This window comes from Coccinella septempunctata, chromosome 5, assembly GCF_907165205.1.
Source record: "Coccinella septempunctata chromosome 5, icCocSept1.1, whole genome shotgun sequence".
Classification (NCBI taxonomy): domain Eukaryota; kingdom Metazoa; phylum Arthropoda; class Insecta; order Coleoptera; family Coccinellidae; genus Coccinella; species Coccinella septempunctata.
Genome location: NC_058193.1, coordinates 29405706 through 29419718, shown reverse-complemented (window position 1 = coordinate 29419718; position 14013 = coordinate 29405706). Strand labels below are relative to the sequence as shown.

Here is a 14013-nt window from a genome sequence, read left to right as displayed (position 1 = left end):
TTAATATAAGAGCGGGAACAGAAAGTGAACAAAAAAAAAAAAGGCTGAAATATCGGATTAGTCGAAAAAGGGATGATGAGGAACATAAAACGAAAAAAAAAAAGTTTCATCTTGATAAATACCAAAAAATCTATACGAAGGGGTGTGGGTTTCGAAATAGCTCCTGTGACTTCTCGTGGTCCTGCTGGCACTCGATCGGCTCGCTTTGTTGTCGTAGATTTTGCGTTTGGTCTCTGCGTTTTTCGAAAAAAATTAATTAAAATTGATAACTAGACGAAAATCGGACTAGATCGATCCGATAAGATTAACGTACTTTTTCAAGGTTTTAAAAATATTGGATTAATTAATCAATGTTCGAATTATCCTTTACTTTCGATTATATTCTGTATTTAAATTTTTTTTTAACATAAATGCAGGATAGGCATAGTCTTCAGTTACTTGAAAAATGTATTGTAGCGTTTTTGGTTGATTAAGTTGTTGAATTTATTACACACTCATTTATTTTCATTATTACTATAATTTATATCTGCACTTTGCACTTACTGTCGCACTATATAGTGTGTACCTACATAAAGTAACGTAACTTGCTGATATATCGATTTCTGTTAGATCCACCAAAAGAATGTTGAATGAAAGTTTTTCTAAATAATTCAGAGTATCTGCATAAGTAGATTAGTATTATATGGGATGCACAGTTATAACTTAAATATATTTTTTTGAATGGTACACCCTGTATATTTTTTCAGTTTTTCATAATCTGATGAATTACAAATACAACCGCGAGGACCGCTCAATTCTAACCTTATTTATTCTAGAGTTATCTGCAATGAGAAATGAAGTCGGTAACAATTTTAGTGACATTTGGTTTCAGCAGGATGGTGCATCACCACACTTTAGTGTTGCTGTTTCGAATTATTTAAATGAAGTTTTCCAAAAGAGGTGGATCGGAAGAAATGGCACAATTGATTGGTCAGCAGATCTCCCGATTTATCGCCTTTAGACTATTTTTTCTGGGGACATCTGAAAACCATTGTGTACAAGACAAAACCTGATAATCTGGATGAACTGAAAGATATAATACTGATAACAGCCCGTCCAATGACAAATCAGCAATTAAGTAATACCACATCAGCTTTTTATGAAAAGCTGTACCGTCAAATAGAAGGGGGAAGACAATTTGAACATCTAATTAAATAAGATTAATGTCATTCGTTGCTGTTAATAGATTATGAAAAACTGAAAAGATGTACAGGATGTACCATTGAAAAAATATGTTTATAAGTTATGTTGAAGTAACGGTGCACCCTGTATACTTTAAATCTACTCATGCAAGAAGCCTGAATTATTCAAGAAAACTTTCATCCAAAATTTTTTTGATATTAGCAAGTAACGTTACTTTATATACACAGTGTATATATACCCCCTCGACAAATACTTCCTATTGGTGCGGGAATTTACTGGAAAAAGGCAGAGGCGTACAAGGTAGCTCATAAACTTATAAAAACGTCAATATATCTGTTCCTTTGACGTTTGAAGAAACTAAACCTTATTAAAAGGCACATAATGCATTAGGCACTGTTATTCAAGTAGCTTTGGGGAGAGTACACCTCATAGGTTAGAAACTTGACCAATTAGGCATAGACATAAATAGAAAATGTCAGTAGCTTTCCGAATGAGTAATACGTAGGTATAATAAACAAGGTTTTCCACGTTTGGTCGTTGTTCAAATAAAACTAAAGGAAGTTTTAACTGAAAAAAACCTCATTTGTTGTTCGAATGTCTTTTTGTTTGGAAAGCGTTTCGTGAATGAAAATACGAAACGAAAATATAACGGAATTCACGGCAAAACACCAACTCGTTTCACGCTCATTACCTGCGTATCTGGACACTTCTCAAAAAAATCTCGTTATGCGAATAATAAAATCAATTTGACGCAGCAGAAAAAACCGTGTATGTAGAACGTAGATAACGAACACGTGTTTTTTCAGCGGGCCACTAAAAAAAAAAACTCAATTAGCCCAGTAAGAAACATCGCAATGACCTAGAAATATTTCGCGAAACCTTAAGCTGCCTAACCACTCAGCGAACTAATGAAGATTGAGGAAGCTTCCTTTATTAGAATATACAGGTGAGTGCTTTTTCCAATTTTGTGCTGGAAGCTACTTAGCTAATTAGATGGAGATTTGAGCACATTGGGTAGTATTCCGGCTATTAAAACTACGACCATTCAAATACATTGCCTCTCGGGTGCCTTGGATGTTCACATCTTGAAAATTGAGCATTAGCTCGTCCAGTTGAGCGATGCTCTAACCACTGATCAATAACACTACAATTGAAAAGACGAAATGAAAAAATTAAACTTATATGAAATTCTGAGGTGATCAGTGCTTTCGCACTTTCACCCAAAGTGATCGATCAGGTATCGCCGTGGATACACACCTTTAGCGATATTAATAATAAAATAAACTGTACACTCTCACGCCGAGCGACGATGGCGATCTATTATGCTCCCGAATTTCGATTCGACTCTAATAACGGACTCCCTGGGGATTATATTCACGTAACACGGTTACGACGGTCATTAAGAAAACGCGTCCGACCGATACAAGTGACGAAACGGCCATTCTCAGGTCGATCCTTCGCGGTAAATTTTGGCTCCAATTTTTCCCTCTCTGATGAACACTCACCGTCTGAGAGCACCTCGTAGGCCTCGGAGATCTCCTTGAATCGTTTGGTGGCCTCATCCATATTGTTGGGGTTCTTGTCGGGATGCCATTTCAGCGCCAATTTTCGGTATCTGAAAAAACGGAAGAAAAAGATCAACTAATGGTAAATCTAACTAAATTATTAAGAAATTAAGACCCGTTCACACCAAACACACTTAGTGTTAAGTGTCCCTTAAAATGAACCCTTAACTTAAATTACGTTGTACCAACTGTAAAGTGACATTTAAATGGCTAAAGCTAGCCTTAATTTTAAGCGCTCCTGTAATGACCACTTAGGTATTCAAGGGCGGGATTCTAATGTAAAATAATTTGTTGAACTCATAAACTCAAAAAAGCAGAACTGCTGTGGTTTTTCCAATATCGTCAAGTACCTTTTATTTGACAATCCATTTCATTATCAATCATAATGCTAATTCAGCAACAAAAAGTTGTCACTCTTTGATAATATTACAATAATATCCTTGACACCGACTGACAGTACAATGAAATGGCAACGATCATCGGCAACCGGCCAACCAATGAAAAGGCTTTATTAGACTAGAATGAAGTTGCACCAAAATAAAAAACTGAAATATCACTAGATATGAACACTTAAGGGCCCCTTACTTAAGATTCTGTTAAGCCGCAGTCGTGCAACTGACAATAAAATTAAGCGTCCATCTACTTTAAACTACGCTTAGTTAAGTACTCATTTTAAGGGGGATTGGTGCAAACGGGCCTTAGTGTTAAGTGTCCCTTAAAATGAACCCTCAACTCAAATTACGTTGCACCAACTGTCAAGTGGCATTTAAATGGCAAAAGCTAACCTTAAATTCAAGCGCTCCTGTAATGACCACTTAAATATTTGAGGGCGGAATTCTAACCTAGAATAATTTGTTGAACTGGCTGCAGAACTTCCCATTTCTGATGCATTTTGAAAATTGAATGAATTCATTAATGAATATCAAGCCTTTTCTTTTGCCTTTATTGTTATGCCATCAGTCTTTCAATTTTGTGTCACAAATCATACTATAGTTAGCAACAAACTCTTTACTTCTGTTGAGAAGTTGAATGCCCTTTATAGATTATCACCACTTGCTTGGCAATCATTCATCGTATTCGTACTAATAAGGACATTTTCTTCACGTTCCTCTTCAACATCGATAAAACAAATTCACACAAGACCTTACAAAGAAAGTGTTGTACTTATATAAACTTAGGTACCCTTAATGTGACAATCCTTATCATTATTATTAATAATAATACTAATTCAACAACAAAAAGTTGTTACTCTTTGATAATAATATAATAATTTACTTGAAACTGACTGACAGGACAATTAAGTTAGGTTATGGAAATGACAACGATCATCGGCAACCGGCCAACCAATGAAATAGCTTTATTGGACTAGGATGAAGTTGCACCAAAATGAAAAACTGAAGTATCACATTAGATATAAAAACTTAAGAGCCCCTTACTCAAGATTGTGTTAAGCCACAGTCGTGCAAGTGGGAATAAAAGTAAGCGTCCATTAACTTTATACGACTCTTAGTTAAGTACTCGTTTTAAGGGGTATTAGTGCAAACGGGCCTGAGAAACTTTCACCATAGCCGGTAGATGCAAAGAGTGTCAAATGTCCATGTACATTATACAAAATCACCAGGATGATCCCACATCTCCAACATATTCTCACTAGCTTGCGCCAAACCTGAGGAGACTTAGTAAAACCTGTAGGATACAATGATCCTTCATAGTCATTGTCAGAACGTGTGTGAAAATTATACGCTGACCCATACCTACGTAGGCGTGTTTCAGACCGGTCGAAAATACGGATAAACCTCGAATTCATCCAAACGCGCCCACGTCCGAACGATTCCTACTTCCTATTAATTTTATCGGGCTCCCAGAAACGCGACTACGGTCGCAATTCCGGTCCATTGTCTGAGCGAAAATGTCTCCGGCCCACCTCTCATGTCTTTACACCAGAAATGTCCGAGGCTCTCTTCACCCGGCCGTATTCCCACGACTCAGAACGCACAATATTTATATTTATCGCTATTACCGGTATTATTAAAATGGTTATTCATTCGTGGCTCGGGCCCACGCAACCGGCAAGGTCGTTGGGACGTAACACCTCAACGTAATGGGATTCGAGTCGGGTGTTGGCCAAGTTTCCTTTTAATAACGAACGTTTATCCGATAGAGGGGGGGTAGAGGATGGAATGGGCGAGATTCGGGAGGTTTTCGATAATGGTAAGGCCACCTGAACAGCCAGAGTCGGCATCCATGGGGAAAGTTTCTCAGAAGTCTAGAGTTCGCGCCATTTTTAGAATGAAACGCCCTCTGAGATAAGTTGGTCGAACCAAAGATTATAGAGTAGAAAGATGAGAAAAGAATCGACTGAAGTGATGTGAGCGCCATCTGTGTTTCAAATGTGTTATTGAGACCCTAAGACTGGTTGAAATATTAATTTGAGGGCTAGCTGCTGAAACGTTTGAATGTTTTGGTTCTCGAACCGCTTTTTGTTTATCCGGCTCCTTCTAGTTGCTGATTATTAAATTTTTGGTCTGATTTCTTGGTGAAAACCTCGAAATATCGTTCGAAAATGATTGCATGGTGAATAACTGAGGATCAAATACATAGAAACTTATTTTACTAAGGAAAATGGAAATGTAAGTTTGTTCAAGGCTTAAAGAAAATGACTTGAGCAAACACTACTGTCTACACCTTTTGCAGTGAACATTTTACTGCAAGTCAATTGAGAACTGTTCATACACGTAAATTGTTGAATGCGGGAGGCATCCCTTGCATAAAGAGCCCATTAAGGGGAAATTATGACCCTTAGAGGTCCATTCAATGGTTCTCAGTTGATACTTCTTCAATATATTCAGATATGCAGTCAAAAGTTTTTATGAGTCCTGCTGTAACTGTTTTGTTCAATAATCAATTTTCATATTGTTCCATAAATAGACTATATCATAAAAGAGTCATAAAAAAGCATAAAGTAACTATACTGACGGACTAACATACAGTTCTTGTACACCTTTGTAAGGATTTTTTTCAATTGTAGTTTTGAAAATTTTGTAAAGAACTGAAATGTGTATGCTATGCTGCTATATTGAATATTGGTTCATATTAATTTATGATATAAATTATAAAAATTCAACTGAGTTTAACAATTCAAAACAATGTATTGCACCTTTGACGTATAACAGATCACCATGTACTTTTCTGACCTATTCAGATCTCTATTTGTTGTCCATAATTTAAAACTTTTGTAAATTTTTTATGAATTACCTACATCCGACAGCGTATTTTATTGATTTCAATTGATCAATTGAATCATTTTGATCACAAAACAAAACCATACTTTTGTCTTGTCCCTCAGGATGTTTGTTTCCCGGTCTCAGCAAAGTCGATATTGAAGTTCAATACAAGGAGTAGTATTCGAATTTCGCGCCCTTCAATTATAAAACAGAAAACTGTTATTCAACAGTACGTTTTCAGCGCCATCTTTTTGTCAAATGTGGTAAACACAGCAAACACAAAATGTAGTCGGTTTTTATTACTATAGATGTGAGGGCGTTTCCTATGTTTCTCCTCTATAGTTACCCCCTCCCCCACCACCATTACCATGTGAACTGAGTGGATTATATCCCCTATAAAAAATAGCTATATCCGCCCTTGTGGCCACCTGTACATACTGTATACTCGAGAAGTCGATTATAAGCGACAAGCTCAAAGCTCAAACCAATTAAGGTTCGCCCTCTGCACGTGGATCAATAACAAGTAGTAATTTTGCTTGGAAATACGCATTGTTTGTAATCTAGCATTCAACTCCGTGCCCGAATTCACAAGAGACCATCTTATCGATCGGAGTGTACCTACTGCGTATGGGGTTATAAATTTACGTCGTCATATCTAGGGATATGCCACAGGGAGGATATTCTTTTGACCCGGTCGCGCCTCAACCGAATGAATAGTCGAAACTATTAGCTGATCAATAGTGAAACTTCTAATTCAACGGTGGCATTCTAGTCAATTATCGAAATAACTTAATGGGAAACCGATTCGACAGAAGATCTCACACGAAAAAATCCACTTTCTTCGATAATAGGATAAGTATAGAGCTATAATAAGATCATCGTGATTGGCAAAGAAGAGTTATACCTCTTGATTGAATCTGGTCATCTGGAGTCTAGATTCTAGACCAATTATCGGATCGAAAAGAAAACCGCACAAATCGATTATGATCCGGCATCCTCCGGAGCCGTGAAATTAACGATAACATGGGAAAAAATACCGGTGGAATGGTGGAAAAATGAAACTTCTCTAATTGATCTTTTCGCTTTCTCCGCCGTCATATTTATCGAAGAAATCATATAAAATACACGGCGTTGACATAATTAGCGAGTTTTTGAGACCGTTAAATTTGCATCTGGATCGTTTGCTCATTACGGCATTCTGGATCGAAGAGAGAAAGAGATATATTCGCGATTCTATTTCACGGTTTGTGGGTCCGAAAAATTCAAATTTATTTTCTTCCAGTATCAAATTTGTCAGTTTGCCATATCATGCTGCCACTGTTGACAAGTATGACAGTTGCAAATTATTATGTAGATTTCTTATGACTCATGATACAGTACAGGGTGTCCGAGTTAAAGGGTCCCTATACCTTATTGTGGAAACTAAAGAATCTAGAAGAAAAAGTTCAATACAAAACTTGTCTGTGATCGATTGAACTTTGATTTCTTATATCCCACCTCAATACAGGGTGTCCCGTTTTTTCCCTGTTGGTATAAACTTTCTTATTTTAAATGGAACACCCTGTATATTATTGCATATTTGGATTCCTTGTCAAATTTCAAGGTGACTTTGTTATGACAACCGTGGTCCTATATAGCACCGATTCTGAGATATTCGACTTTTTCCCAAAATTTTGACAGCTGTAGGTGCTCACTAAAATAGCTGATGCTAGTTTTCTAATGAATGTATAAAAACCAAATTTTGCCCAGCTCTTGTCAACATATTGGATCATACGTCACATCTCTATTTTAAGCAATCTGATATACAGGGTCTTCAAAAATTTAAGTTGAAAATTCAAATAGAAGTTCAATTGAAACTTAATTTTTTCAAATGGGAACCTATTTTTTTGTTGTATGTAATAAGTGTTGTATTGAACTTTTTCTTCTAGATCCTTTAGTTTTCACAATAAGGTATAGGGACACTTTAACTCGGACACCCTGCTTATAGTCTTCGTAAGTTATTGCCGTTGGCTTTCAATTAATCTGTGCTGCTTTTTACAGAAAGGTTTTGAATCAAATATCATAGAATTTAGAAATTAACTCCCACTACAATCACTATGTTGATTCTTGTCCAAGAATCTAGTTGTCTAACACTGCCTGATGAAGGAATTTTTGCTTAGTTATTGCCAATAATGAATTTTAGCACGAAAAAAATTTATACCTACCTCAGTTTCGTTTCTAGGCAAATTTGGAAAAATCGAATAATATCACCGTTCAGGCTCTTTCACGAACTACAGGGTGGATCTTTGACTCGTACAAATATTTCAATAGTAGATTCTTGAGGTCAAAAGAAACACTTTTTACCTATACCATTTTTTTCGATTCGGCCCTGATAAAAATATATAAACATATAAGTTTTCATAATGGGCTGTACCTGTGGAAAAACAAAATTACCTTCAGAATAACTAGCTCAATCCGTGCCACTACACATCTGTGGATCTTTTAAACAGAGGTGTATTCAGCCAAAGTACTCAATTTTTAAAATTTCACAAATACGTTTTAATTTTTGAAATTCAAAATATGGAAAATACTTTTATTTTACAAAACGTTCAAATAATCATTAGATAGCGTCCAACTTAGTTTCAAGAGTTGGGTTCTTTGAATTTTTTGTGTTTTATGGTACGTAAAGACGTGGGTGATATCTTGTGTTCGAAAAAGATCCATCAAATAAATGAAAAACTATGTGCCAAAAGTCAATTCCTTCTATAAAACCGTCTGTGAGAGACCTGTGAGAAAAAAATAATTTTTTTTGGTTTTTCTACAGCCTGTATCTTTTAAACAGAGCCGATTTGGAAAAAAAGGTAAAGGAAAAAAGTGTTTCTTTTGACCTCAAGAATCTACTGTTAAAATATTTGTACAAGTCAAATACTCGCCCTGTTTAGAATGTCAAAATAATCCTTTAGGATCCCCAGAATCGAGAATCGAGCCTCTGGAGTTAACTCGATTAAATTTAGTGAAAGACTAGAGTAAGCGATCTCAGCAAGTAACAGATTCGAGGCTGGCTCCAGTAAACAAAAAATTATTGGCTTATTGGTGAATGTTATCGTGGGTTTATGCAGGCCTCCTAAGAACTAATACCTATGAAACCAGTCTAATTGGCAGATAGCTATCACGTGATAATAATCTACCAATTATATTGATCTTAGAGGCCTGATGCATAAACCCAGCATCAGACGATTGATATCTTAGAATTTCGGTTTGGAATCGTCGAATACATGTTGAAGTTTCGCCTCAATTCGAACCTGTTAAAACCTTACTCTGGGCGATACGTGTAATTTGGTCCATTCAAGTCATCATGTGAAAAGACCTACTACTGGGTGGTTCCAAGTTGAGCGTTGAACCTACCTCGGGGTATATGTACCGAACAAACTTTCTTCCTTTCTAGACTGGATAAGTGATGAGTTTAATTGACAATGAGTCGCTTTCCTTATGAGGAGACGTCTTGAGCGATGATAAGTAGGCCTAACCATATATCAATCCATCTTGTAGATATCGAAAGATTTATGAACGGTATCGCGTATGCCATACCAAAGATAGTGGGTACTACTACAACTAGTCACGATCAAGGTACCGAGGGAAAGCTTATTTCTCCTATGGAGCATCTCTTTGGTCATTAGAAAAGCGAAGATTACACGTGCCAGTTTTTATTTCAGCTAGGAAACGAAGAAAGTCTAATCAGAAATAAATAAAATACATTGTGACACATTTGAGAGGGAACGAAGTTTTCTCTCCGAGAGAAAGATTATACTTTTGGAGAAAAGTTAGGTCCAATCATGTTCAAGAAGAAGAAAGACCATTTTTCAAATCTGAATTGTGGAAATACGGACCATAGATTTGTACAAAAATATCATCGCCGAAAGTCAATTCATTCGATAGAACCGATTGTGAGATAGAATTGAACATTTTGATGGTCTTTCAACAGGCTGTATCTTTTAAACCGAGCCGATTCGAAAAAAATTGCAAGGGAAAAAAGTGTTTCCTTTGACCTCAAGAATCTACTGTTAAAATATTCGTACGAGTCGAAGAAGACTCACCCTGTATAACTTTCCTCGTGTGAATGTTGGTGCCATATCAAAGAAGATTCATTTAATATATGTGTTTCATTACTTGACTTGAAGATATTGAATGGGAATGAAACACCCTCACAGAAGGTCCTTTCGTTTGCATAAAAAGTGTAGCACTTTTCTACACTTGATTTGATTTACAACAGTGTAGAGGAGGTGCAGTTCATCTACACCTAGGTGTAGATAAACTACACCTCTTCTACACTGGTGTACACCACTGTGTACACCTAGTCAAAAGGAGGTGTAGATGAACTGCACCTCCTCTACACTGTTGTAAATCAAATCGAGTGTAGAAAAGTGCTACACTTTTTATGCAAACGAAAGGACCTAGAGCCTCACAGGAACACGATCACGTGTTTGCGAATCGTCACCATGGCCATAGTTTTGTTTATTTCGAACAAACGAAGAAACACGCAGTCACGGCAAACAGTATTATCTCCGCTGAACTCACTTTAATTAGGTCTGAGTAATGGTCTAACTATAACGCACTCGTTAACCATATCGAAGGATGAAAAACTTTCGAAAAGAGCACATGCGATGTTTACTCATAACTTGTTATGACCGGTCACATGGGCGTACACAAATCCCCAACATGAAATATTCGATTCAACCACACTACGCAATACACCTGTCAACTATTTCATGCATAAAAGCCTATTTGTAGTAGATGGGTCATATCAGAGCTCGGAGCAAAAGAAGCAGTTGTACAGGGTCTATACTCCATTCACATTTATTTCAGCAGTCGGTTGGCCATGAAATAATTTTTTCAAGTTTTTGTAACTAGAACGGAGTAAGGTTGGCACTCATGAAATGTCGTTAATGTCATAACGCCGTTGCCACAACTATAATAATATCAATTTTCATTATGAAAATGCCGAAAGTGATTGAAGAAAGAGACAGGGTTTCAGGAAGTGCTATTTAAAATTCAGGTCCGCTCATTGAAATAGTTATACCCTGATATTCTAAAATCCACAATACGTTAGACGGTAGCAAACATATTCAATGTAAGAGAATTTATATAATGTTTCATCTGAATCTAAACGACTTATATTTCAGCTGAATATTTCCACAATCAGAAAGATTGTGAATGAAGAGGATGACAAAGAATTTCCTTCTATTGGGAAACCCAAAAAAGTGGTGGCATTCACCTTGACTTGAACTTTCTTAAATCCCTTTTACTTATAATGATTCAAGATGATTTTTGTTGAAGAATTTAACATTCTTGTAATTATCTGTTAATTCCTTCGGGGATACCCATTCCCAACCACTGCAACATATGCATTTCATCTTCGGGTTAATATTTTTGAAATCTACAACTGATGTAAAGTATTCAAACTTTAGCCAAAGGAGATCACGAACATTAACTCTCCTCAAGCTAGTGCATATTATGATATTATACTGATCTCTTGTATTTTCCATGCAAATAACTGGATTTGGTATGCCTTCAATCAGTTTGTATAAACTTCAATTATGTTCAGTCACATATTTTCCGAAGAGATTCGACATTGTGATAAAATACGTAATAACAGAAACTTTTACGTAGTACGGACAACATAGCGTTGATTTAAAACCCAAAAATGTTTTGACAAGCTTCATAACCCCATATTTGCGTACTATACAGAGTGAAATGTGTCAGCGCTAAAATAAGAGTGAATGGAGTAAGAATATTTCACCCAAATCGGTGACCGTTCGATCTTGATGAATTTTTGAGTGACCCCATCTTTCTGGGAATTTTTCGAAGGTCAACTTCCGACAAGCGTGCCTCTCAGAAAAAGTTGGGACACAAATAAAACCTTTTTGTCCACCCTGAGATAGACTTTTTAGTTCGCTATTCTCAAGCATTTTTTCCCGGAAGATGGAGTTGTTTATTTCAACAATCCCGGGAAATCCCAATGCACAACGATGGTCCTTTGGCCCCTTCAAGGAGACGCGCATGAAGGTACGTGTTAGTCACACCAACGATCCCTGTCTCGAAGGATTCTTTCAATCAAACTGAGTGTATTATGGTGCACATACACAAACACACACCTTCCACACTGGGGAAGCGATTTGCAAGTTCAGGGACCCCTTCAACAATACCTGTTACTGTCTGGAGGAGGTCGAGGTGGCAGATATACGGTGACTAGCTCTGGTAATCACTCCAAAACGAACATCGCAGCCGTATACCTTCCAATTAAGGAAAGTCTATTCGTGGAATGATATAATTACGGTTGAAAGCGAGAAAATTCCACCGGATAAATAAACGTGACAGATATTTCGAGAGGGATTTTGAAAAACCCACAGTTGATTGGTTTTTAAGCCCCTAATGAGGGTTCTTCATCAATTTTGCCAATTTTTTATTGCCCCTTTTTTTCCCTCCAAGCCTGTGAATCTTCATTATCTCCTATTCTAAAAAGCAATAGAAATTTCAAGGAGGAAGAAAATCCAGGTCCAGCCTTACTAAAAATTCACGTCTTATGCTAATATACAGCACCCTGTATTTTGAGGTCAACGATGTACACTTCAGGAGAATTCCCAAAAGCAATGGACAAAAAAGTTCAGTGATTCTTTGACTCGTGCAAATATTTTAACAGAAGGTTCTTGAGGTCAAAAGAAACACTTTTTTCCTCTAGGTATCATTTTTCCGAATCGGCTCGGTTTTAAAGATACTGGCTGTTGAAAAACCATTAAAAAATGTTATTTTTAGTTCTATCTCACAAATGGTTTTATCGAATGAAATGAATTTCCGAATATAGTTTTTCAGTCATTTGATGGATCTTCTTCGAACACAAGATATCACCCAAGTCTTCCAGTTTTCCTATTATGACCATTACGTTCCATACAAATACCAAAAATTCAAAGAACCCAACTCTCGAAACTTAGTTGGACGCTTTCTAATGAATATTTGAACGTTTTTTCAAATGAAAGTCTTCTTCATATTTTATCGTATAATGCGCCGTTTTCGAGTAATTTGATGTTCAAATATTAAAAAGTATCCATGAAATTTGGAAAATTGGGTCTTTTGGCTGAATACAACTCTGTTCGAAAGATCCACTGATATGTAATGTCACAGACTTAGAAATAATTTTGTTTTTCCAGGGGTGGCACAGCTCATTATGAAAACTTAAAATGGCATATCTTTTTATCAGGGCAGAATAGGAAAGGAATTGTATTGGAAAAAAGTGTTTGTTTTAACCTCAAGAATCTACTGTTAAAATATTTGTACGAGTCAAAGTATATTTATCTCGAAAGGTTTGGAAGATATAATCTCTAGCTAGAACCATCGTAACAAAGAAATTTATTGGAAAAAGTGGCACAGATGTAAATTATTACAAAAGTGGGGTACATATTTCGAAAACAGAATTTCACATGGATTCAGAATATGGTATAAAAATTGGGTATTCTCATTTGGAAAACAAGGTTATATCATGTTTCACAACCACCCTATAAAATAAAAAATTATTTTAATTTATGTGATAAGTAGAGTCGATTCAGCCAAAGTTTAAATCCTTCTCCTAAACCAAAATTTCTGAGAGTAACCAACCTATCGTACTGCTGCCTCACCCCGTATAATGATATGGCTAGATCAATTCCGACATAATATTTGCTGATATAAATATCATAAATTACATGCTCTACTGCATAAATATGCTATCCAATTTATTTATCAACCTATCAAATGTTGAAATTCTGAACGAAGAAAATTTTAAATTGCTTGATTATGATTGTATGGACGAATTTCACACTTCAAAAACCACATTAAATCTAATTTAAAGTAGGAATCAGCCTCCTTCAAGGATAGAATTGCGAACTGTCCCCGATAGTGATGAAATAAATTCGCGAAAATTTACACTGTTGTTCGAAATGGAACATACACGTTTCCTAGACGATAAAGCTTTTCTTATCGTGAAATTGTCGTTGGAGGTTTCAAAATATTACGATTAGAGATAAAAGCAACGC

At 36.3% G+C, this 14013-nt stretch overlaps 1 protein-coding gene across 5 annotated transcripts in view; it reads right to left on the bottom strand.

Annotated features, from left to right (window-relative positions):
* LOC123313124 (dnaJ homolog subfamily B member 6-B) overlaps positions 1-14013 on the bottom strand; it is a 42465-nt gene that overhangs the window by 9590 nt on the left and 18862 nt on the right. For 4 of the 5 annotated variants that reach the window (XM_044897846.1, XM_044897849.1, XM_044897847.1 and 1 more), the window contains exons 3-4: positions 2688-2797; positions 123-233 (exon numbers count right to left, since the gene is read on the bottom strand). In XM_044897846.1, coding sequence (XP_044753781.1) covers positions 123-233; positions 2688-2797 — 221 coding nt within the window. The remainder of the gene's footprint in view (positions 1-122; positions 234-2687; positions 2798-14013) is intronic. The other variant, XM_044897850.1, reaches the window with a different exon arrangement.